At 44.5% G+C, this 24228-nt stretch overlaps 1 protein-coding gene across 1 annotated transcript in view; it reads right to left on the bottom strand.

Annotated features, from left to right (window-relative positions):
- Nucleotides 1-399: 399 nt before the first annotated feature.
- Nucleotides 400-24228, bottom strand: part of rae1 (ribonucleic acid export 1) — a 44079-nt gene continuing 20250 nt past the window's right edge. Inside the window, exons 6-13 of the mRNA XM_080205138.1 lie at nt 22552-22638; nt 21942-22013; nt 20234-20341; nt 18123-18229; nt 17956-18034; nt 14638-14832; nt 7917-8002; nt 400-596 (exon numbers count right to left, since the gene is read on the bottom strand). Of these exons, the coding sequence (XP_080061264.1) occupies nt 590-596; nt 7917-8002; nt 14638-14832; nt 17956-18034; nt 18123-18229; nt 20234-20341; nt 21942-22013; nt 22552-22638 (741 nt within the window). The 3' untranslated portion in view covers nt 400-589. The remainder of the gene's footprint in view (nt 597-7916; nt 8003-14637; nt 14833-17955; nt 18035-18122; nt 18230-20233; nt 20342-21941; nt 22014-22551; nt 22639-24228) is intronic.

Below are 24228 nucleotides of genomic sequence, written 5' to 3'. Positions count from 1 at the left end.
ACACTGTGTAAAATAACAAGACACTGGTGAATTTGTTCCTCCCAGCACCTTCGCTTTTCAAAAGTAATCCAAAGTAAATAGAATCATAAAAACTCTACAGTGCAGGAGGCCATTCAGGCCATCGGGTTTGCACTGACACAATCCCATCCAGGACCCATCCGCATAACCCTCCCCATATTTACCCTGCTGTCCCCACTAAGAGGACTAACTAACTGACACTAAGAGGCAATTTAGCATGGCCAATCAACCTAGCCTGCACATCTTTGGAGTGTGGGAGGAAACCGGAGCACCCGGACACAGATACTGGGAGAACGTGCAGACTCCACACAGACAGTGACCTGAGGCCGGAATTGAACCTGAGTCCCTGGCGCTGTGAGGCAGCAGTGCTGACCACAGTAATTAAATGAAAACTTTATTATGGGAAAATATACGAAACAATCTAATACAAGGCATGCTGTGTGCTCCAGGGAAACAGCAAGGGTGGCGGAAATCAAGACAGCAGCTGTAGCTATGGCTCCACGAATTAAAAAACGTCCTTCCCTGATGGCACTCCTTGGAAACGATTTTGGAAATCACCAGCAGCTGGCGTTCAAATCCTGAAAAGAGGGGAAAAAATGAGAGCATTAAACAGAGTTACCAGCTAATCCTTTTCCTGTCCACAGTAACACGAATGTGGGTTTGCACACCATGAATCAGCATCAAGAACTCCCAGCCCAGGTCACATTCACTGTTAAGGAGAGACTGGTTACCGGGGGGAGTGGGGAGGTGGTGTGGAGGAATGTCCTCTGCCTACCTCCAATTTGGTCAATATCACTTCAAAGTTGATGGAGATTCATCCCGACAATCTTCTGCTCCAATTAAATACTCAATGCCGACTTCCACTGCTGCATTTTCACAATCCCTCTGCAATCTCTGAGTGACCTCCTCCAGTTTTTATTCATTTACAGGATGTTAGCGTCGCTGGCTAGGACAGCATTTATTGTCCATCCGTAACTACCCTTTAAGAGCCAACCACATTGCTGTGGCTCTGGAGTCACATCCAGGCCAGATCGGGTAAGGACGGCAGATTTCCTTCCCTAAAGGACATTCACGAACCAGGTGGGTTTTTCCGACAATGGGTTTTTTTTTATTTATTAGTGTCACAAGTAGGCTAACATTAACACTGCAATGATGCTACTGTGAAAACCCCCTGGTCACCACACTCCAGCACCTGTTCAGGTACATTGAGGGAGGATTTAGTATTGCCAATGCACCTAACCTGCACGTCGTTCCGACTGTGGGAGGAAACCGGAGCACCTGGAGGAAACACACACAGACACAGGGGTACTGTGCACTGTACACAGACAGTGGCCCCAGTCCGGAATCGAACCCGGGTCCTGGCGTTGTGAGGCAGCAGTGCTAACCACTGTGCCATCGTGTGTTGTTTTCCCTCCACCCAGGTTATTATTAGCCTTTTAATTCCAGATTTTTTATTGAATTCAAATCTCACTATCTGGCTTAGCAGGATTTGAACTCAGCTCCCCAGATCTTGCCATGGGTCTCTGGATTACTAGTCCAGTGACAATACCATTGCCTCCCCACTTCATAGCACCCCTCCTTCACACTGTGAATTACACGCAATGTACAAGGATAAGCCAGACTGCCCAATAGCTGGGTTGGTGTTTAAGCTCTACATAAGTCTCCTCCCATTATTTACCTCATTGCACTCCATCAACGCATTCTTCTACTCCTGTCTGTCTCGTTTCCTACATCACATCAATAATTATACTTCAACACTACTTCATTAACTGTAGAGCACTTTGGGATGTCCTGTTGCTGTGAAATTTGTTACAGACATTAGACTATGTCTTTCCTTTTACTTATTTGACTAACTTCCCTTTCAGGACAGCCTTTCAGTAGGGACAGTTGTTGTCATGAGTCCAACACCCAATCTACACACACACACACATTCAGAAAGCTTTCGACAATCAGATCTTCAAGAATTAAGAAATTGGAATAAAAAGTCTAGCAGTATAGTCTGTCAAGGGGACAGGATGTGCAACCCAGGTGGAAAACATTCTTTAAAAAGGAGTGAACTGTTTTTAAAATGCCATTGGAATAAAAACAACAGGTGCAGGTAGAAAAGACACTCTGAATTTTGAACCTGCTTATTATTAAGTGGGCTTTGCCACAATGAGTAATAGTGATACCACCAGACATTTCCAACACCAGTAAAGAGAGACAGCCAAGAATCTCTCCCCACCCCCTCTCCAAGAAGTTGCTCGAAAGGAATCCAATCGGTGACAAATAAGTGAAGATCAAAGATCAAAGTAGCTCTGTCCTGTGGGAGGTCAGAGCAGTGTCTGGTACTGAATCACAGAGAGCAGTACAGCGTACTTACTGTGTATTCTTCAACTCAAGAACGGATGTCACCAACTGTACGTCTTTTGAAGAAAAAAACCAAATAGTTACCTTGGTGACTGATGCTAACATGCCTTAGGTTTTAGAACTATAAATATCAGGAATTTGGGTAGGTGGCCGGGGAGGGTAAAGAACTAGAGGATCAAACGAGGGGGAAGACCCAAGACATGTGGTGTCTCCCCTCAACCTGCTGACAGGGTTCCACACCTTTCCTCTGCTGCCATCTTGAATTATTCTTTTATTTTAGACGGGGTGTCTAATCCCAGGCTAGCCTTGCCTATGTACATACTTCAGGGGAAGCAATGGAAACCAATAACCCTTATCCTAAGATCAACTTAAAATACCGCGGATGCTGGAATCTGAAACAAAAACAGAAAATGCTGGAAAATCTCAGCAGGTCTGACAGCATCCATGGAGAAAGAGTAGGGCCAATGTCTCGAATCTTTTGTCAGAGCTGAGAGCAGAGTCAGCACAGATTTATCCTGAGGGTAGGGAAAGGTGGTGGAATTGGACAAAGAGAATGTAAATGAGCATGCAGAAGGCTGCTGGAGAGAGATATTGAGGGTGTGCATATGGTGGTGCGTGGCAGTAAGCGTGAATCTATCCTAATACTTACCCCCCTCACATCATAGAGCCAGCTGCAAGAAACTTCCCATGGCTGAGAGACCAAATGACAGCAAGGATCAGACTCACACCCTTGCTGCTGTATGCACGTCTCTCAGCTGAACAGCAAGGGCACTCTTCACGTGATTTATTTATTAAATAAAGATTCTGGTGGCACAGTGACACAGTGGTTAGCACTGCTGCCTTATCGAGCCAGGGACCCAGGTTCAATTCCCGGCCTCGGGTCACTGTCTGTGTGGAGATTGCACACATTCTCCCCATGTCTACATGGGTTTCCTCCGGTGTTCCAGTTTCCTTCCACACTTGAGGTTGCGCAGGTTAGGTGGATTGACCATGCTAAATTTTCCCTCAGGGTCTCAAGATGTGCAGTTTGGGAGATTAGCAGGGTAAATGCGCAGAGTTACAGGGATAGAGCAGAGAGGAGGGCCTGGGTGGAATGCTCTTTTGGGGAGTTGGTGCAGACTCGATGGGCCGAATAGTTCTTATCTTTAGCTCCTTTACACCAAGTCTCTAATATTTCAATGCTATTTTGTACACATTGCAGTGCCAGTAAAAAAGAACTTACAAAATTTCCGAAATAGGAAAGAAATGTCATTTCTTGAGAATGGTCTGGTTTGGTGAAATGCTTCTAAATAATTATGTGAGGAACGGCAGATCATTTCCACATGGGTAACTCACTGGGTCGACAGTTAAAACTGTACAAAATTGGCATTTGGGCATAAATACCAACACCATTCCCATCCACATTCTGCCACTGAATACTGGGCCTGGTACTAGGATATTAGAGGTTTCAGCACAGGAAAGGTACTCAGTGTGAACTCCAATCACTTTTGAATCATTTCACCCCAGTGTTTCTGCCTCTTCGGCATCCTAGACTAACTCTCAGCTTGAGTGACGCTGCAGTGCAGCACTGAGGGTGTGCTGTACTGTCAGCACAGGCTTTCCAATGTATTAAACCAAGGCCGGACCTTGGAAGAGCAGATTGCATGTCATCATTCTGAAGAGGAGCAAGGGAGTTCTCCTGGCATCTGTCCTTAAATCAACATTGCTAAGAGATTATCTGATCATCTTTTCATTGCTGTTTGTGGAAGCTTGTTGTCCCACATCACAACTGTGGCTTCACTTCAAAGGTACTTGATGAGCTTTAAAGCACCGAGCACTAAAGTCATTGAAACACTGTTTAAATGCAAGCCCTTCTTTGTCATTCCAAACATTTATTCATTCGGGGGTGTGGGCAAGGGCAACATTTATTGCCCAGCCCAAAAGACCCTTGAAAAGATGGTCAGCCACTTTTTTAAACTGCTGTAGTCCATGTGATATAGAAACACAGATACACAGAAGGTAGGATCAGGAGGAGGCCATTTGGCCCTTCGAGCCTGCTCTGATCCTCTAACTCAAAGCCTAATCCTCCTTTCTTCCCTTGATCCCATTCACCCCAAGTGCTATATCCAACCACCTCTTGAATACATTCAATGTTTTGGCATAAACTACTTTCTGTGGTAATGAATTCCACAGGTTCACCACTCTTTGGGTGAAGAAATGTCCCCTCACCTCTGTCCTAAATGGTCATCCCTGAATCCTCAGACTGTGACCCCTGGTTCTGGACTTCCCCACCACCAGGAACATCCTCCCTGCATCCATCCTGTCTAGTCCTGTTAGAATTTTAGAAGTATCTATGAGATCCCCCCCTCATTCATCTGAGCTCCATTGACAACAATCCTACCCTAGTCAATCTCTCCTCATACATCAGTCCCACCATCCCCGGAATCAGCCTGGTAAACCTTCACTGCACTCCCTCGAGAGCAAGAACATCCTTCTTCAGAAAAGGAGACCAAAACTGCACACAATACTCTAGGTGTGGCCTCACCAAGGACCTGTATAACTGCAACAACACATCCCTGCTCCAGTACTTGAAATCTCTCGCAATGAAGGCCGACATGCCATTTTCCTTCTTTACTGCTTGCTGCACCTGCATACTTACCTTCAGTGACTGGTACACAAGGACACCCAAGTCCTGCTGCACACTCCCCTCTCCCAATTTACAATCATTCAGGTAGTAATCTGCCTTCTTGTTTTCGCTTCCAAAGTGAATAACCTCACGCTTATCCAAATTATACTGCGTCTGCCATTGATTAGCCCACTCACCCAATCTCTCCAGATCATTCTGAAGGATCTCTGCATCCTTATCACAGTTCACCCTCCCACCCAACTGGGTATCACCTGCAAACTTTGAGATGTTATATTTTGTTCCCTCTTCCCAAATCATTAATATATATTGTGAATAGCTGGGGTCCCAGCACTGATCCCTATGGCACCCCACTAACTACTACCTGCCAATTTGAAAAGCACCCATTAAATCCTACTCTTTGTATCCTCTCTGCCGACTCAGGTTTCTATCCATTTTAATATACTTTCCCCAATCCCATGCATTTTAATCTTGCATGATAATCTCTTGTATGGGATTTTGTCGAATGCATTCTGAAAGTCCAAATATAACACATCAACTGGTTCCCCCTTGTCAACTCTACTAGTTACATCTTCAAAGAATTCCAACAGATTTGTCAAGCATGATTTCCCCTTCATAAATCCATGCTGACTCTGTCTGATCCTCCCACTGCTTTCTAAATGCTCCACTATGAAGTCCTTGATAATGGACATAGGTACATTCACAGTGCGGTTAGGGAAGGAGTTGCAGGATTTTGTCTCAATGATTGTGAAGGAACAGCCAATATATTTCTAAGTCAGGATGGTGAGTGGCTTGGAGCAGAACTTGCAGGTATTGTTGTCTGCTGCTCTTGTATGTCTAATGGAAATGGTTACGTGTTTGGAAAGTGCGATCTAAGATGGTTTGGCAAATTAATGAAATGTGAATGGAATATACCGCTGCCAGTGTTTTGGTGGCAAAGGCAGTAAATGTTTAAGATGGTGGACGGATCGCCAATTAAATGGGCTGCGTTGTCCAGGATGGTGTCAAGCTTCTTGAGCGTTGTTGGAGCTGCACCCATCCAGCCAAGTGGCAGTATTCCATCACATTCTGATTTATACCTGGTAGCTTGTGAAATGGCTTTGGGGAGTCAGGAAGCGAGTCACTCACCGTCGAATACCTAACCTTTGACCTGTTCTGGTATTTCTGTGGCTAGTTCAGTTAAGTTTCCAGTCAATGGCAGCCCCGCAGAACATTAAGAATGGGGGATTCGACAATGGCAATACCATTTCAGTTTCAAGGGGAGGTGGTTAGACTCTCTTCTGGAGTTGGTCACTACCTGTTACTAGAATGACACAAATGCTACTTAACCTACTATCAGCCCAAGCCTGGATGCCCTCATGTGGGCAAGTACTGCTTCATTACCTAGGACGTAGCCCTAAGAAACTCCTGCACTGATGTCCTAGGTATCAAACAACCACATTTTCTATTTGCTAAGTATAACTTTCTTCCCCAACCCCCACTGAGCCTTTTTTAAATATTCGCTCATGGGATGTGAGTGTTGCTGGCTGGGTCATGATTGGCCGTGCTAAATTGACCCTAGCTTCAGGGGGGTTAGCAGGGTAAGTATGTGGGGTAACAGGGATAGGGCCTTGGTGGGATTGTGGTCGGTGCATACGATGGGCCGAATGGCCCCTTTCGACACTGCAGGGATTCATTGATTCTATTTATCCCTGGGGATATTTTAAAGAGTCAACCACATTGCTGTGGCTCCGGAGTCACATGTAGGCCAGACCGGGTAAAGACAGCAGATTTCCTTCCCTAAAGGACATTAGTGAGACAGATGGGGCTTTCCAACAATCATAATTCCAGCTTGTTATTGAATTCAAATTTCATCATCTGCCATGGTGAGATTTGACCCAGCTCCCTAGAGCATTACCCTGGCTCTCTGGATTACCAGTCCAGTGACAATACCACCACCTCTTTGTATTTCACTCCAGCTCCTTGGTGCCACATTCAGTCAAGTGCAGGCCTGATGTCAAGTGCAGGCCTGATGTCAAGTGCAGGCCTGATGTCAAGTGCAGGCCTGATGTCAAGCGCAGTACTTGTACCAAGGAGCCTCAGGAACCAGATTTAAATCTTAATTTCTCATTTCTGTTAACTATCCCAAATTGCCAATTCGAACAGATCTCAGTGTTCCGACAGAGGATTCAACTGGCAACCAGCTATCAGCATCAACGTCAGCCTCTTTCCAAAGCTGCTAACCCACAGAACCTGAACAGGTCAAAGTCAGAAATAACCCGGGACTGAAGTACCTGGATCTCAGGATCACACATACACTCCTAATTTAAGGGAAACTTGGATAATGTTTGCAGAGGTGGGGTAATAAAGCTTTGAAGTTAAATTTTATTATTATTGTCACAAGTAGGCTTACATTAACATTGCAGTGAAGTTACTGTGAAAATCCCCCAGTCGCCACATTCCAGTGCCTGTTCAGGTACACTGGGGGAGAATTTAGCATGGCTAATGCACCCAACCAGCACGTCTTTCAGACTGCGGGAGGAAACCAGAGCACCCGGAGGAAACCCATGCAGACACAGGGATAACGTGCGGATTCTGCACAGACAGTCACCCAAGACAGAATTGAACTCAGGTCCCTGGCGCTGTGAGGCAGCAGTGCTAACCACTGTGCCACCCTTAATTTATCGAGATAGATAATCTAATGTGACCCAAGTGACTTGTTTGTTTTTGAAATAGTGATTGGGTTTGTTTGCACAGAAAAATAAGCATCCACGCCCAACAATTGCAGCAAAAGATAAAAATGGCAGCAGATAATAGTGGAATCCACTGTCAGAGACACTCCACTAATTTCAAAGCGCCACTTCTGACATTAAATGAAATGGTCTGGATCATTGGAAGATAGCTTTGAGAGTTGGTTGCCAGCTGGAAGCCTGAGTGTGGTACTTACCCTTTCTTGTTCCTGGGTTTCAGCTCTTCTGCAGCATTGCGCAGGAAGATGTAATTCTTCTTCTGTGGGTTGAAATATTCATGACCCTGAAAACAAGACGTTCAAATATTTTGAAAACCAATTAATCAACTCAACTCTCCTAGCAAAGTCGCTTTAGGAATTAAGGTAAAAATACACGTCAAAAGCATTATCAAAGCAAACCCCTTTTATCCACTGTCACAGTTATGACCTTATATTAGCCTCTTCTTTCTCTTCATCAAGAACTGGATTTACAAGCATGGGTCGATGGAAATTTTCATAGAATCTATACAGTGCAGAAGGAGACTATTCAGCCCGTCAAGCCTGCAATGACAACAATCCCACCCAGGCGCTAACCCCATAACCCCACACATTTACCCTGCTCATCCCCCTGACACTAAGGGGCAATTTAGCATGGCCAATCAACCTAACCCTCACATCTCTGGACTGTGGGAGGAAACCGATACAGACACGGAGAGAACGTGCAAACTTCATGCAGACAGTGACCTGAGGCTGGAATCGAACCCGGGTCCCTGGCACTATGAGGCAGCAGTGCGAACTGTGCCACCAAGTTGTGCAATGCATTCATCCATTAATTATCCATGGAATATACCTTTTCAGACCACAGGGCACACCTAAGCATGAATCCCCAGTTTAATGTAACTTTATCTTGGCACTGAACATCACAACTGCATTCCTTGCCTCAGAAACAATAACTGAATATCAGCTAACCACCTAATATTTTGCACCAAGTATACTAAGTTTAATATATCATGGCTTCCGCAAATTCAGTATAAAGTAAGGCAAGTTTCAGTCTGCTCTTTGATTGGTTTCTAAAAGAAATTTCATCCTTAATCAGTGATAGTGAAGTCTAAAACAGGATATTAAGGTACCGTATAGAGTTAATCCTACCAATTAAATACTGTGGAAAATGTAAAGTGGACATGACGACCCTGATTTTACTGGCACACCCACCCCAAGCTCGGAGAATGGCACCCTCCGTTGACTTCAGGCATATCTTATGAGCATTATCCCAATTTCAGTAACTGCAAAGAGTTCTGGGAATAACTTTGGGCTTGGACATCACTTTCAAAATTTAAAATGTTACTCTGAGGTTGGGATTGAAATTCACCAGCATTGCTGGGATGGGTGTACAATTGACAGGCACATCGCTAATCTTCCAGTTCTCATTACTCAACAGCAAGAATCAAGTTAGCCTCTGACCTACTCTGGTAGCCACAGTATTTATATGGCTAGTCCAGTTCAGTTTCTAGTCAATAGTAACCACCAGATATTGATAGCGAATGTTATGGAGAGCTATAGTAAGCATTTTCCTATTTCAATGTATCTACCGATGTATAAGGTTATGGGAAAAAGGTGGAAGAATGGGGTTGTGGAATATATGAGCCATGATCTAATGGCAGACCAGACTCGATGGACCAAATGGTCTAATTCTGCTTCTATATCCTATGGTCTTTAGCAGATATGTGTCTTTGTGCGTGACATCATCTTCCATGTTTAGTCTTACCAGGAGAGACCTGTATAACTAGTTGTCTCCAGTTCCAAGTCCATGCTGTAGTGTATTTCGATAGTTTTGTAAGTAAAAGAAGATTGAATACAATACGTTCGACGACCTTTTCTGAGGGCAAGTTACTCCTGTGGGGATTCAGTGATGGTAATGCCACCAAATGTCAAGGGGCAATTCTCTCTTATTGGTGATGATCATTGCCTGGTACTCGTGTGGTGTAAATGTTACCTGCCGCTTGTCAGCCCAAGCCTAAATATTGTCAAGGTCTTGCTGCATTTGGACACTGCTTCAGTATCTCAGGAGTCGTGAATGAGGCTGAACATTGTGTGATCATCAGCAAACATCCCCATTTCTGATGTTATGATGGAAAGGAAGTTATTGATGAAACAACTAAGAACATAAGAAATAGGAGTAGGCTACCTAGACCCTCAGGCCTGCCCCACCATTCAATACGATCATGGTTGATTTTAAGTGGATCAGTTCCACTTACCCACCTGCTCTCCATAACCCTTAATTCCCTTATTGATCAGAAATCTATCTACCCGTGACTTAAACATATTCAACAAGGTAGCCTCCACCACTTCAATGGGCAGAGAATTCCAGAGATTCACTTCCCTCTGAAAGAAGAAGTTCCTCCTCAACTCTGTTCTAAATTGACCCCACCCCCCCTTATTTTGAGGCTGTGCCCTCTTGTTCTGGTTTCCTTTCTAAGTGGAAAGAATCTGTCTACCTCTACGCTATCTAGCCCCTTCATTATCGTACATGTCTCTATAAGATCACCCCTCAGCCTTCTAAACTCCAACGAGTACAGGCCCAATCTACTCAATCTCTCCTCATAAGCTCATCTCTGCTATCAACCTGGTGAACCTTCTCTGTACTCCCTCCAAGGTCAATATATCCTTACACAAATAAGGGGACCAAAATTGCACACAGTACTCCAGCTGCGGCCTCACCAGTGCCTTGTACAGTTGCAGCAAGACCTCCCTGCTTTTATATTCTCTCCCCCTCGCTATAAAGGCCAACATTCCATTCACCTTCTTGATCACCTGCTGCAACTGCAGACTGGGTTTTTGCAATGCATGCACAAGGACCCCCAGGTTCCTCTACACAGTAGCATGTTGTAATTTTTCACCATTTAAATAATATTCCATTTTACTATTATTTCTTCCAAAGTGGATAACCTCACATTTGCTAACGTTATACTCCATCTGCCAGATCCTCGCCCACTCACTCAGCCTATCCAAACCTCTCTGCAGACTTTCTGCATCTTCCACACAATTTGCTTTTCCACTCATCTTTGTGTCATCAGCAAACTTTGTTACCCTACACTCAGTCCGCTCGTCCAGATCATCTATGTGTATGGTAAACAGTTGAGGCCCCAGCACCGATCCATGCAGCACACCACTAGTCACCAACTGCCAACCAGAAAAGCATCCATTTATTCCAACTCTCTGCTTCCTGTTAGACAGCCAATCCTCAATCCACGCTAACACTTTACCCCCAACTCCGTGTACCCTAATCTTCTGCTGCAACCTTTTGTGAGGCACCTTATCGAACGCCTTACGGAAATCTAAAAACACCACATCCACCGGTTCCCCTCTGTCAACCACACTAGTCACATCTTCATAGAAATCCAGTAAATTCGTCAAACACGACTGTCCCTTCATGAATCAATGCTGCGTCTGCTTGATTGAACCATTCTTTTCCAGGTGTCCTGCTATTTCTACTTTAACGATGGATTCTAACTGAAGATGTCCTGAGATTGAGATGACTGACCTACAACCATCACAACTACTTTCCTCTGTCCCAGGTATGAATCCAATCAGTAGAAGTTTTCCCGATTCCCACTGACTCCAGTTTTGCAGGGACTCTTTGATACCACACGCAGTCAAATGCTGCCTTGATGTCAAGGGCTGTCACTCTCATCTCACCTCTGGAGTTCAGCTCTTTTGTCCAAGTTTGAATCAAGTCTGCAGTGAGGTCAGAAACTGAGTGACCCTGAGCCTCTGTTATTGCCGAGTAAGTGTTGCTTGAAAGAACTGCCGCTGACCCCTTCCGCCATTTTACTGATGATCATGAGTAGACTGATTGGATGCTAATTGACTGGGTTGAATTTGTCCTATTTTTTGGGTACAGGACATACCTGGACAATTTTCCACAGAGTTGGGCAGATGCCAGTGTTGTAACTGTACTGGAAGAACTTGGGCAGGGGAGTGGCAAGTTCTAGAGCATAAATCTTCAGTACTATTGCTTGGAATATTGTCTGGGATAAGCTGTGAAGTTGTACGAATGAAATAGTGGCATGATGGGAAAATTGGTCAAGTATTTGGTACAAAATAAGGAACACTGACTCCACAAAACCTAAGACATGAATAAGACCGAGAAGGTCAAGACCTGATAAGGCTGATTCCACATGACCTAGTGAGGTGGTCAGGAAGGCGAATGGGATGCTGGCCTTCATAGCGAGGGGGATTGAATATAAAAGTAGGGAGGTCTTGCTGCAGCTGTATAGGGCATTGGTGAGGCCGCAGCTGGAGTACTGTGTGCAGTTTTGGGCGCCGCACCTGCGCAAGGATATTTTGGCCCTGGAGGGAGTGCAGAGGAGGTTTACTAGGCTGATACCGGAGTTGAGGGGGTTGAGCTATGAGGAGAGGCTGAATAAACTAGGCTTGTACTCGTTAGAGTTTAGAAGAATGAGGGGAGATCTCATTGAGACGTATAAGATGATGAATGGGATGGATAGGATAGAGGTGGAGAGACTCTTCCCGCTCAAAAAAGACAGTAGGACTAGGGGGCACAGCCTCAAGATAAAGGGGAGGCGGTTTGGAACGGAGTTGAGGAGGAACTTCTTCACTCAAAGGGTGGTGAATCTCTGGAATTCTCTGCCCGTTGAAGTGGTGGAGGCTGCCTCGCTAAATATTTTTAAGAAGCGGGTTGATGGGTTCTTGATAAAAGAGGGGATTAAGGGTTATGGGGAGAGGGCGGGAAAGTGGAACTGAGCCACGACAGATCAGCCATGATCTTATTGAATGGCGGGGCAGGCTCGAAGGGCTAGATGGCCTACTCCTGCTCCTATTTCTTATGTTCTTATGTTCTTATGTATGAGTGAGGCGAGATAAGGTCAGAAGTGACAAAGTCATCGGTCTTCTTCTGTTCTATCAAAAGGACAAGATAAAAGTATGAATGATGAGACAAAGAGGTCTCGGAGGTCACCGGGTTATAACACAATTAATGATGTTGCTACTGTTTGTATTACTAATCGAATTCCTAAAGTCACGTAAACTGATAAGAGAAAGATCTAACTATGGAATTGATTCTTTATGTAAGGGCGGACTTGAGAGCTGAATTAGCACGTTGTAACGATGGCTGTCTGAACTCAAGTTTTTGCCAATACTGCATGCAATCTTTCGGAAATAAAGATAAGTCGTTTTGTTGGAATGAATTTCGTTGAGTTTCTCTCTACCACAGTCAAGAAGCAAGAAAAATTTCCACTTCAACAAAGCCTTTGCAGTATCAGCGCCTTCAGCATTTTATTCTTATCATATGCATTGAATCAAATTGGCTAAAGACTTAAAGACTGAGGACTCCCTGAGGAAGCGGAGATGGATTATCTTTTGCATGGATGTGCTGAGATTCTCCATCATTGAGGATGGGGATATTTATAGAGCTTCCTCCTCCGTGAGCTGTTTATTTGCCCACCACCATTCATGACGATGTGGTAGGACAGCAGAGCTAAATAATGAAAGCCGTCTGAAACTTCACTTTGGGCAGCATGGTAGCACAATGGTTAGCACTGCTGCTTCGTAGCTCCAGAGACCTGGGTTCGATTCCTGGCTTGGGTCACTGTCTGTGTGGAGTTTGCACACTCTCCTCGTGTCTGTGTGGGTTTCCTCCAAGTGCTCCAGTTTCCTCCCACAGTCCAAAGATGTGTGGGTCAGGTTGATTGGCCATGCTAAAATTGCCCCTCAGTGTCCTGAGATGCATAGGTTAGAGGGATTAGCGGGCAAAATATGTAGGGATATGGGAGTAGGGCCTGGGTGTGATTGTGGTCAGTGCAGACTCAATGAGCCGAATGGCCTCTTTCTGTACTGTAGGGTTTCTATGATTTCTGTTTCTACGATAGATCTGCCAGTTTCACCAGTGAGTAGCTGGTATTTAATCCTTCATGTGGGCTGAGTTAGCTGATTCCAGACAGAAGTAGAATCAGCCTTGGCACACATGAGAGAGAGAGAGAGAGAGAGCGACCGAGTGACGAATCAACCAGAAGTTTCATCTCTTGGTCTCACTCAGTAACCTCTGTGTGGTGAGGTAGATAAGACACTTGCCTCTGAGCCCATCTCAACCACAGTCATGTAACTGGCCAAAGTTCAAACCTACAGCTCACATGTTTGAGAGTCAACACAAAACCTACAGAACTCATACAACAAATATCATCTTCAATAAAAGGGCAGCTGGGGCCAAACTGTCAGGGAAGGGAAATATTCTCATACCACAGAACTATTTCAATTTAAGATGAATACGGTGATAAATTACAGCACGGCGGTCCCTACAGAAACTCGCTCTTGCCACAGATGTAGCAGAGCACCCAGTACTGGAACCAGTCCTGCCCACAGCTGTGGAGCATCCTCCAGCTGTTAGCATTGTAGTTAAGAGCCACTTAACAGAGCTGATCCTTTTTACAGGTATCGGGGACAGCAATCCTTTCTGGAAACAGATCTAAGAATCAATCATTTAATCTCTAGAGTAGAAAGAGGCCATTTGGCCCATTCAGAACCATTTGGCCCACTGACAACAATCCCACCCAGACCCTGACCCCGTGTATTTACTCATTGCCCGTGTCCAGAGTCAACCAGATTGCTGTGGTCCTGGAGTCACATGTAGGCCAGACTAGGTAATGACAGCAGATTTCCTTCCCTAAAGGACATCAGTAAACCAGATGGGTTTTTCTGACAATTTGACAATGGTTTTCATGGTCATCAGTAAACTTTTAATTCTAGATTTTTAAAATTCAAATTCCACCATCAGCCATGGCAGGATTTGAATCCTGGTCCCCAGGACATTAGCTGAGTTTCTGGATCAATAGTCTAGCCATTAATAATAGCGCTAGGCCATTGCCTCTCCGATTTGGTACCGTTACGCAGGTACCTACACAGTCAGCTCGAGACTTGTACTTACTTTTGACCAGTCATAGCTTGAGGAATAGGCAAAGATGTTGCCATTATTGTTGAAGCAACAGGCTGCTATTTGCTGGTCCAGCTGCTCTGATGTTTTAAGCTTTGTGCGAGCGTCTTTGTCCCAAAAACTGAACCTGCCGTCGGACCCCACAGTGGCAAGAGTGCCATGTATGGGGTGGAATGCAATTCCATTCACCTGGGAGAAATGGCAAAGGAAAAAAATTGTTCAGTGGCAATATGGAAAACTGGACACCACATCTGCAACAAATCATTGGTCACAACTCACCACTTTGAGAATTTAATAGTGGAATCGGTATGCTTTCTACAAGACGGGAAAGGATCAGATTGGGTCTCAGACTTCTTTAATATTCATTTACCGGATCTCGGTGTATGATTATGACATACAAAACTATAGAAAAGCAAAACAGTTTCATTTCAACTTAACCGTCTCCACACAGTGGTTAGCACTGCTGCTTCACGGCACCAGGGACCCAGGTTCAATTCCAGCCTCGGCTGACTGTATGGAGTTTGCAGATTCTCCTCGTGTCTGTGTGGGTTTCCTCTGGCTGCTGCGGTTTCCTCACACACTCCAAAGGTGTGCAGGTTAGGAGGACTGGCTATGCTAAATTGACCCTTAATGTCAGGTGGATTAGCTAGGGTAAATACATGGGGTTACAGGGATAGGGCCTGGGTGGGATTGTGGGCAGTGCAGGCTCAATGGGCTGAACGGTCTCCTTCTGGACTGCAGGGGTTCAATGAAAATAGAGAAATATTCAGCTGGCCGGGACCAGTTATAGACAGAGAAACACAGCTAACTCTTAAGGTCGATGACCTTTTTCAAAACTAGGAAAAACAAGGAAGTGTAACTGATTTAAGCTAATACTGATGTAGGAAAAGGGCAGTGGTTGATAGGGTGGAAGGCCAGAGAGATTAAATGGCAAAAATTGACACCTTGAGGGTGTGAGGCAAAAGTGAATTACAATCAAGAAACAAAAGGTGGGTCTAGAGGAGGTGGAAATGCCATCAGCAGTGTCCCAAAAAATGGGAGCAATGGTTGGTCTGAAATGGTTGAGTGTTAAAGTTCCCAATTGAAAGACGAGTTGTCCTGATTTCTTTTTTATTCATTCATGGGACATAGACGTTGCTGGTTGGCCAACATTTATTACCCCTCCCTATTTGCCCTTGGAAGCCAGTTGGGAGTCAACCACATTGCTGTGGCTCTGGAGTCACATGTAGGCCAGACCAGGAAAGGACGGCAGATTTCTTTCCCTAAAGGACATTCGTGAACCAGATGGGTTTTTCCGACAATCGGCGATGGTTTCATGATCATCAGTTGATTCTTAATTCCAGATTTTTTTTGTATGAGATTCAAATTCCACCATCGGCCATGGTGGGATTTGAACCCGGATCTTCAGAACACTAGCTGAGTTTCTGGATTAATAGGCTTGCAATAATACCACAAGGCCATCGCCTCTCCCATTGCTCTGGCTCATGTCAATCTTTTGTGGAAAATTGGAGAATGGCAGGTCAGGGTGGGAATGGGACAATGTGTGAACATGAGAGTTTTAACCTCGTGCACAGTTGCAGACTAAATGGAGGTACTGGTAAAGCAACCACTGAATCTGTATCTGGTCTCTCACTGTAGCCAGATGGTGAGCAGCAGAGTGTGCACTATGCTGGAAGAAATGTAAGTAAACCTGGAGGTAGCATTAGGGCCCCAAGACAGTGGGTGAGGGAGCATTTCCTGTGCTTATGTAGGACGTTGCTATGGGAAGGGTAGAAGCAATGGGGAGATTGAAGAGTGGAAGAGAGTATTGTCGAGAGAAAGGTTCCTTCAAATTGCTGAATGAAACCAAAGGAATTGATTGGTGGTTGATGGGAGGAAGGTCACTAATATCCCCCAGCTCTGTCCTGCCTCCTATACTGTTCCAATGAATCAGAGCAGAAACTGAAGGAACATCCATCTGTTGATTAGGAACTTTACAGCTTTCTGGATTCAACAGAATTTAACAGTTCCACATACTAACCATTGATCCCATTTTTAGCCAGTGTTAGACATGAATCTGCTATTGCCATTCGCATGTCTTTTAGATCCACCTTCAGTTTCTTTACAGAGAACCATAGAATCCGTACATGGCAGGAGGCTATTCAGACCATCGGGCCTGCACTGATAACAATCCCACCGAGTCCCTATCTCCGTAACATCACATATTTAACCCTCTAATTCCCCCTGACACTAAACGGCAATTTAGCAAGGTCAATTAACCTCACCAGCACGTCTTTCAGGCTGTGGGAGGAAACCCACGCAGACACGGAGAATGTGCAAACTCCACACAAACAGTGACCTGAGGCCGGAATTGAAAATAGGTTCCCTGGCGTTGTGAGGCAGCAGTGCTAACCACTGTGTCATCATCCCATTTCATCTGGCATTATTATCCTTTTTGTCATTTAATCATTCCTGCCTTCCACCCTCTCACAGATCTTCCCCGTCTTCGTTTCTTTTCTCCTCGCCTCTGTAATTGCTTTAAACCGGTTACATCTCAATCCTTTTTCCAGTTTTGATGGAGGAAGGTCACCAACTTGAAATATTGACCTTGTTTCTCTCTCCAAAGATGCTGAGCATTTTCAGTTTGTTCTGATTGAACAGAGACAGAAAGCAAGTCTGCGGATACATCCTAATTGCAGGGAGACATGATTAAATTGTTCGGGGTGATGTGGAGTTAGCGCAAGAATGATGGGCCACGTGGCCTCCTCCTCTTTGAAATTTATTTTATATGATCAGGTTGCTTGTAAATCCAAGGAAAAAGTGAGTAATTAATGGCACAACTATTGCGGATCAGATTGTAAACTTTTTTATTATTCATTTGTGGGACATGGGTGTCGTTGGCTGGCCAGCATTTATTGCCCATCTCTAGTTGTCTAAGGACAGTTGAGAGTCAACCACATGTCGGTCAGACCAGGTAAGGATGGCAATTTCCTTCCCTAAAGAACATTAGTGAACCAGATAGGTTTTTCGACAATCAACGACGGTTTCATGGTCAGCAGTAGATTCTTAATTCCAGATTTTTTTTTATTGAATTCAAATTCTACCATCTGCAGGATTTGAAACTGGGTGCCCAGAACATTAGCTGAGTTTCTGGATAACCAGTCTAGCGGTAATACCACTAGGCCATTATCTCCCCATGTCAGAGTTTACCATGAGCCAAACCTTTCTTCTCCCAATCTGTTCGTTTCAATGCTCAGATTCATACAGGAATATAAGCAACTGCCATGCTACATAAATATACCTGGGGATATGTGCTTTCACAGCAGTACTTACAGCATAAATATCTTGAGGGCCAGACGTGTTGGTTGTTCCATTAGATCGGTGGCATTTAAAAGTGAAGTTGTCTTTTGCACTATTTAAGAGAGTGTGATGAAGCAGATTGTTAAAAGCAGTACCTCGAAAAAACACAAGGAAAAGATGAAAAATCTAAGAACACTTACGGGTTGGGAGGGTTTATATAATGAATAGCCACTCGTCCCTCAATGCTTCCAAGTGCAAATCCTGTGGGCTTGTTCTGTTTATCTTTAAAGATGGCTACACAGCGATGCTGAAAAAGATGGTTTAACAGGTGCTGAGGACAGCCAAAGTCTAATTGATAATGTTACCATAACCTGACAATTTCATTTATGGAAGTTCTGATTTATTATCACACGTATTGTGATAATATCACATGTATGTACAGTATTGTTTCTTACATGCTACATAGATAAAGCATACAGTTCATCGAATACATAGGGGAGAAGGAGTGGGTGCAGAATATAGTATTGCAGTCATAGCTAGGTTGCAGACAAAGATCAGCTTAATATATGATAGGTCCATTCAAAATTCTGATGGCAGCCGGGAAGAAGCTGTTCTTGAGTCGATTGGTACATGTGCTCAAGACTTTTGTACCTTTTTCCCAACAGAAGATGGTGGAAGAGAGTATGTCTGGGATGTGTGGGGTCCTTAACTATGCTGGCTGCTTTTCTGAGGCAGTAGGAAGTGCAGACAATGCCAATGGATGGGATTGCTTCGCCTGATGGACTAGGCTTCGTTCATAACCCTTTGTAGTTTCTTGTGGTCTTGGACAGAGCAGGAGCCATACCAAGCTGTGATACATCCGGAAAGGATTCTTTCTATGGTGCATCTGTAAAGATTGGTGAAAGTCGTAATGGACACGCTGAATTTCTTAGCCTCCTGAGAGAGTAATAGAGGCGTTGGTGGGTGTTCTTAACTATAGTGTCGGCATGGAGGGACCAGGACGCTTTGTTGGTAATCTAGACACCTACAAACTTGAAGCTTAGGAACTGAAGGTGGAGGGCGGGTTAGGGAAGGTGGCATGATCAATGCTGTTAAGACCTGAGTAGCACCTCACTGTCCTACGTGAACCATCGCCATTCATATGGTGGAGGTCCCCAAAGTATCATTCAGCAGAAAGCTCTTTGGGTGAAAACCCTGAAGAGGATATAACAACTCATTTCCAGGCCAGGAGAGGTGGTGTGCTGATCCGCCCGCCTGTTGTACTTCTGGACAGTGGGGATCCTGGTTTAATAAGTGCTGTGCAAGAAACCTTGCAAATTTGGGTTAGGAGTAGATGACGATGTGCGAGAATTTGGAAAAAAAACAGTCCAATTACTTTAGTTACAAATTGAATACTGCGGCGCACAGTGATTAGCACGGCTGCCTCATAGCACTGGGGACCCGGGTTTGATCCCCGGCTTGGGTCACTGTCTGCGTGCAGCCTGCACATTTTTCCTGCGTATGCGTGGGTTTCCTCTCACAGTTCGAAAGATGTACTGGTTAGGTGTATTGGCCATGCTAAATTATCCCTCAGTGAACCCAAACAGGTGTTGGAGAGTGGCGACTAGGGGATTTTCACAGTAATTTCATTGCAGTGTTAATGTAAGCCTACTTACGAAACTAATAAATAAACTTTAAATTATTCACGCTAAATTGACTCATCTTAGTTAAGATTAACCATAAGAGCCCTCGGTGATGGAGCTGAAATCAAGGCTGGGATTCTGCTCCCAATGCCTCTCCAGTAATCTTTCCTTTACGTCAGGCCAGGATAGGACTGGGCTCTCCAGAGTCAGTCTTGCCACCCAAGCTCACAGATCCAATTTAGTAAATTATTTGATGACAAATACCATTATGGTATGGGTGATTGTAGGGCTGACTCATAGATTTATTCCCCAGTGATGGGAAGCTGTGATGGATTTATAATGTAAACACAATTGAATTTATACAAGAAGAGTCAAGCACATGACAATTGCTCCAACTGATTTACCCCTGATTTAAAATATTTCCTCTAAAAAGGGACAGATCAGACAGATTAAAGTCCAGGCTGAGTGGAAACAAAGAATGGACAAAATTAAACAAGGGGATTTGATAAAAATGTACCGAGAAACTCCACGTAACAAAGAGAAGCGGTTACAGCCGTTGATAGAGCAGCAGGTGCGATGGGCGTGTGTGCACCTGTGCATCAATTGAAATTAAAGAGTGGAAAAGGCACCGTTCCTGTTGTTAGGATCCCTCCCTTTCTCCAGCAGGTCACGTGCTGCTGTCATTGTACCTGATGCTTGAGGGGAGAGTCTATCCTCTTGAACTCGGACGGCTGGTTCTCCAGCTGGTAAACTATCAGACCTCTCTCCGCAGTGGCCACTACAGCCATAGGATACAACTGCCATTTAAAAAAGAGCGAGACAAATTAAGGAATCTTGCATATCCATTCACTGAAGTATCCCCACAATAATGCTGGAATAAAGAAAACCCCTGCATCTACTTAATTATTATATTTCAGCATTCCCAAACCCCTGCCCAATAGGCTTCCTCCTTCATTCTAATGCTTTCCTATAATATGGGGTGGAGATTGAACATTTTGATAATCTCCTCTGTGGTACGCAGTGTAGATTAACAATACAACAACACAACTAAATAAATACATGCATTTTCCCATCGCTGACCCAGTCCTCATATTTCTTAATTCCTGCACAAAAATGCATCCATCGCACAAATTTGTAGAAATATTTTTGCTACTTGACAACTATATATGTATATATACACGCACACATATATTTTTAATTTCTCCTCTCCATGGTTAAAAGCACTTATTGAGCAAGGAGTTCTGTTCCAAGGCTTTGGTTCAAAAACTAATATCTGGAACCTATCAAAAGCAAACCAGCCAACCAACAATCAGTAAGGTTGCAGGAGCAACCTGTCCTGCCTGGAAACAATACACATCTCTTTAACCTGTGCTTAACCCTCTCTCCACCCACACTGTCTGTACCTTTAAGACTTGATTACCTGTAAAGACTTGTATTCCAACCATTATTTTATAAATTGAGTTTGTGTCTTTCTATGCCCTATTTGTGAATGGAACTCCCACCTACCTGACGAGGAAGCAGCGCTCTGAAAGCTAGTGGCTTTTGCTACCAAATAAACCTGTTGGACTTTAATCTGATGTTGTGAGACTTCTTATTGTGCAGGAGCAAAACCAGACCTCCTTCCACCCCCATCAAGATCAGTACCGTTTGAATTCAGGCTCATGTCTTGAACCTGAAAACTCAGTAACAAATCAGGTCCTAGTACATAAAGAATAATCAGACACCGCCCCCCCCCCCCCCCCACACACACACACACACACACACACACACACACACACACACACACACACACACACACACACAGCATGGGCATAAAAGATACTCACCCATACTGGATGAGCCATGCTACCAACTGTTACATGACATGGCCTGCAAGTTATAGAGCAATACAGCATGGAAACAGGCCCTTCAGCCCAACAGGAACATGCTGACCAGGATGCCCTCCCAGCTAGTCCCAATCATCCACGTTTAGTCCTTATCACTCTAATCCTCTCCCATCCATGTACTTATCCAAATGCTTTTTAAATGTTGCTATTGTACCTGTCCCAACCACCTTCTCTAGCAGCTCATTCCATATACACACCACCCTCTGTGTGAAGAAGTTGCCCCTCAGGTCCTTTTTAAATCTTTACCCTCTCATCTTAAACCTGTGTCCTCAAGTTTTCAATTCCCCTTCCCTAGGAAAGTCCTCCTACTGCTTCTCACCATTCACTAGGGAACAGTATGAAGGTACAAAATCAACAATGGTTCACCAATCACTTGCTCCTGTTACTATTATTGAGTGAAAAAAGTTATATTAACTTGGGAAGTCAGGGTGAGTGAGGAGGACTCTGATTTGTTTCATGTGGCAATCCCAATAAGAGCATGTATGGGTGGTGTTGCAATGTAGTTACCTACCACGTCAGCACAGTAACACCTCTCCGGCAGCTGCAATGTCAACATGGGATTCGGAGAACGTGTGTCCCAGAACTGAAATAAAAAGGAATAATTAATATCCCTGCCATCTTGTAGACTATTCACCAGCTAAAGCTGCAAGCTCAAAAGCTGTTTAACATTACAGCCTGTTTCAGGAACATGTTTTAGGCAAATGCTTTTAAAGATCTAACCCTGGGTGCGAGTTGGCCAATTTCAGGACAGATGAATGTAAGTGCCAAAATTGGCTCAGCGTTTCGGACTCACTTCTCGTCAGTACCCAGGGCCCAATGCTCTCAGGCTGTTGTATCAGAGTAAAGGCAGCAAGCACATGGAAGAACTATCGTCATCTCCAAGTCCCATACCAACCCGGTTTGGATATATACCTCTGTTCCTTCATTGTCACTGCATCAGAATCCTCAGTGATTTCACTACATTGTCTTCAGCAGCTTAAAAAGGGCAACTAACCACCACCTTCTCAAAGGCAACTTGTTGGCAACAATTGCATGGTTTCACATATCAGCGCAGTCTATCCACAACAACTGTCAAACAGCAGAACATACCATGAGTATTAACAGACACAGTCAATACGTACCTTTAATGTTTTATCCCAGCTTCCTGTCATTACGCAGCTGTAGTTTGGTGCTTTGATCCAATGGACAGTTTTAATGGGAGCATCATGCTGTAGTCCAAACAGACATTATTACCAGTATTGTACTATTTAAAGACAAGAAAGTTCTCACAAAACCATGCACCCATTTTCCTTGCACCTCCTCTGGTAAACAATAAGAAAATGCACCCTAATTCCACCAGCCTCCCATCCACTGACTCTGTCTACATTTCCTGCTGCCTTGGAAAAGCAGCCAACGTAGTTAAGCACCCACACACCCCAGACATACACTCTTCCACCTTTCTCCATTGGGAAAAAGATACAAAAGTCTGAGGTCAAGTATCAAACGACTCAAGAACAGTGTCTTCCCTGCTGCAGTCAGACTTTTGAATGGACCTACCTCATATTAAGTTGATCTTTCTCTACACCCTAGCTATGAATGAAAAATAGTGCACTCTCTCCTTTCCTTCTCTATGAATGGTAATGCCTTGTCTGTAAAGTGTGCAAGAAAAAATACTTTTCACCGTATACTAACGTGATAATAAAACATCAAATCAAGAATACAGAGACAGGAGGTCTGATTATTTAACTCTGGCCTCTTGTTACAGAGACATTGGAGTGGTGCTGCAAGATGTTGGAATATACAGAGGAGCAGGAAGAAGTCATTTAGTCCTCAAGCCGGCTGCACCAGTCAATTACATCCCTCATTTCTCTTACCCAATAAGAATCTACCAAAAAACTCAAAACAAAATACTACGGACGTGGGGAAGCTAATATCAAAACAGAATGTTCTGGAAATACTCAGCAGTTCCCGCAGGATTTGTGATGAGCGGAAAAGAATGTTTTGAGTCAAATATGATTTTATAAAAATCAATCCTAGACTTGAAAATTCAAATTAACCCAGCAACTACAGCCTTTCGGTGCAGAATGTTCCAGATTTCCGTTACCGTTTGTGTGAATTAGTGTTCTGGATTTCATTCCTAAATGGGCGGCACAGTGGTTAGCACTGCTACTTCACAGTGCCAGGGACCCAGGTTCGATTTCAGCCTTGGGGCACCGACTGTGTGGAGTCTGTACGTTCTCCCTGTGTCTGCGTGGGTTTCCTCCGGGTGCTCCGGTTTCCTCCCACGTGTCACAGGTGTGCGGGTTAGGTTGACCGGCTATGCCGAATTGTCCCTTAATGTCAGGGGGATTAGCAGAGTAAATATGTGTGGTTATGGGGATAGGACCTAAGGTTGATGGGCTGAATGGCTTCCTTCTGCACTGTCAGGATTCTATGAATGGCCCGAAAAGATAGGGGCACTTTCCAGTTCTGTGCTATTCCTTTCTAGGACAGCGGTTAGCGCTGCTGCCTCATAACTCCAGGTTTGATTTCCAACTGTCTATGTGGAGTTTGCACGTCCTCCCCGTGTCTGCGTGGGTTTCTTTCTGGTGATTCAGTTTCCTCCCAGAGTCCGAAGATGTGTAGGTTAGGTGCACTGGCCATGCTAAATTGCCCCTTAGTGTCTTGGGATGCATTAGTTCGAGGGTTTAGCAGGGTAAATATGTGGGGTTACAGGGAGAGGGCCTAGGTGGGACAGTTGTTGGTGCAGACTCAATGGGCCGAATGCCCTCCCTCTGCACAGTAGAGTTTCTATGATTCTATGAAGCCCGTGCTTCCGC

Source organism: Carcharhinus amblyrhynchos, chromosome 16 (genome assembly GCF_965287045.1).
Source record: "Carcharhinus amblyrhynchos chromosome 16, sCarAmb.v2.hapA, whole genome shotgun sequence".
Taxonomy (NCBI): domain Eukaryota; kingdom Metazoa; phylum Chordata; class Chondrichthyes; order Carcharhiniformes; family Carcharhinidae; genus Carcharhinus; species Carcharhinus amblyrhynchos.
Note: the sequence above shows the minus strand (reverse complement) of the source record. Positions and strands in the feature narration are given on the sequence as shown.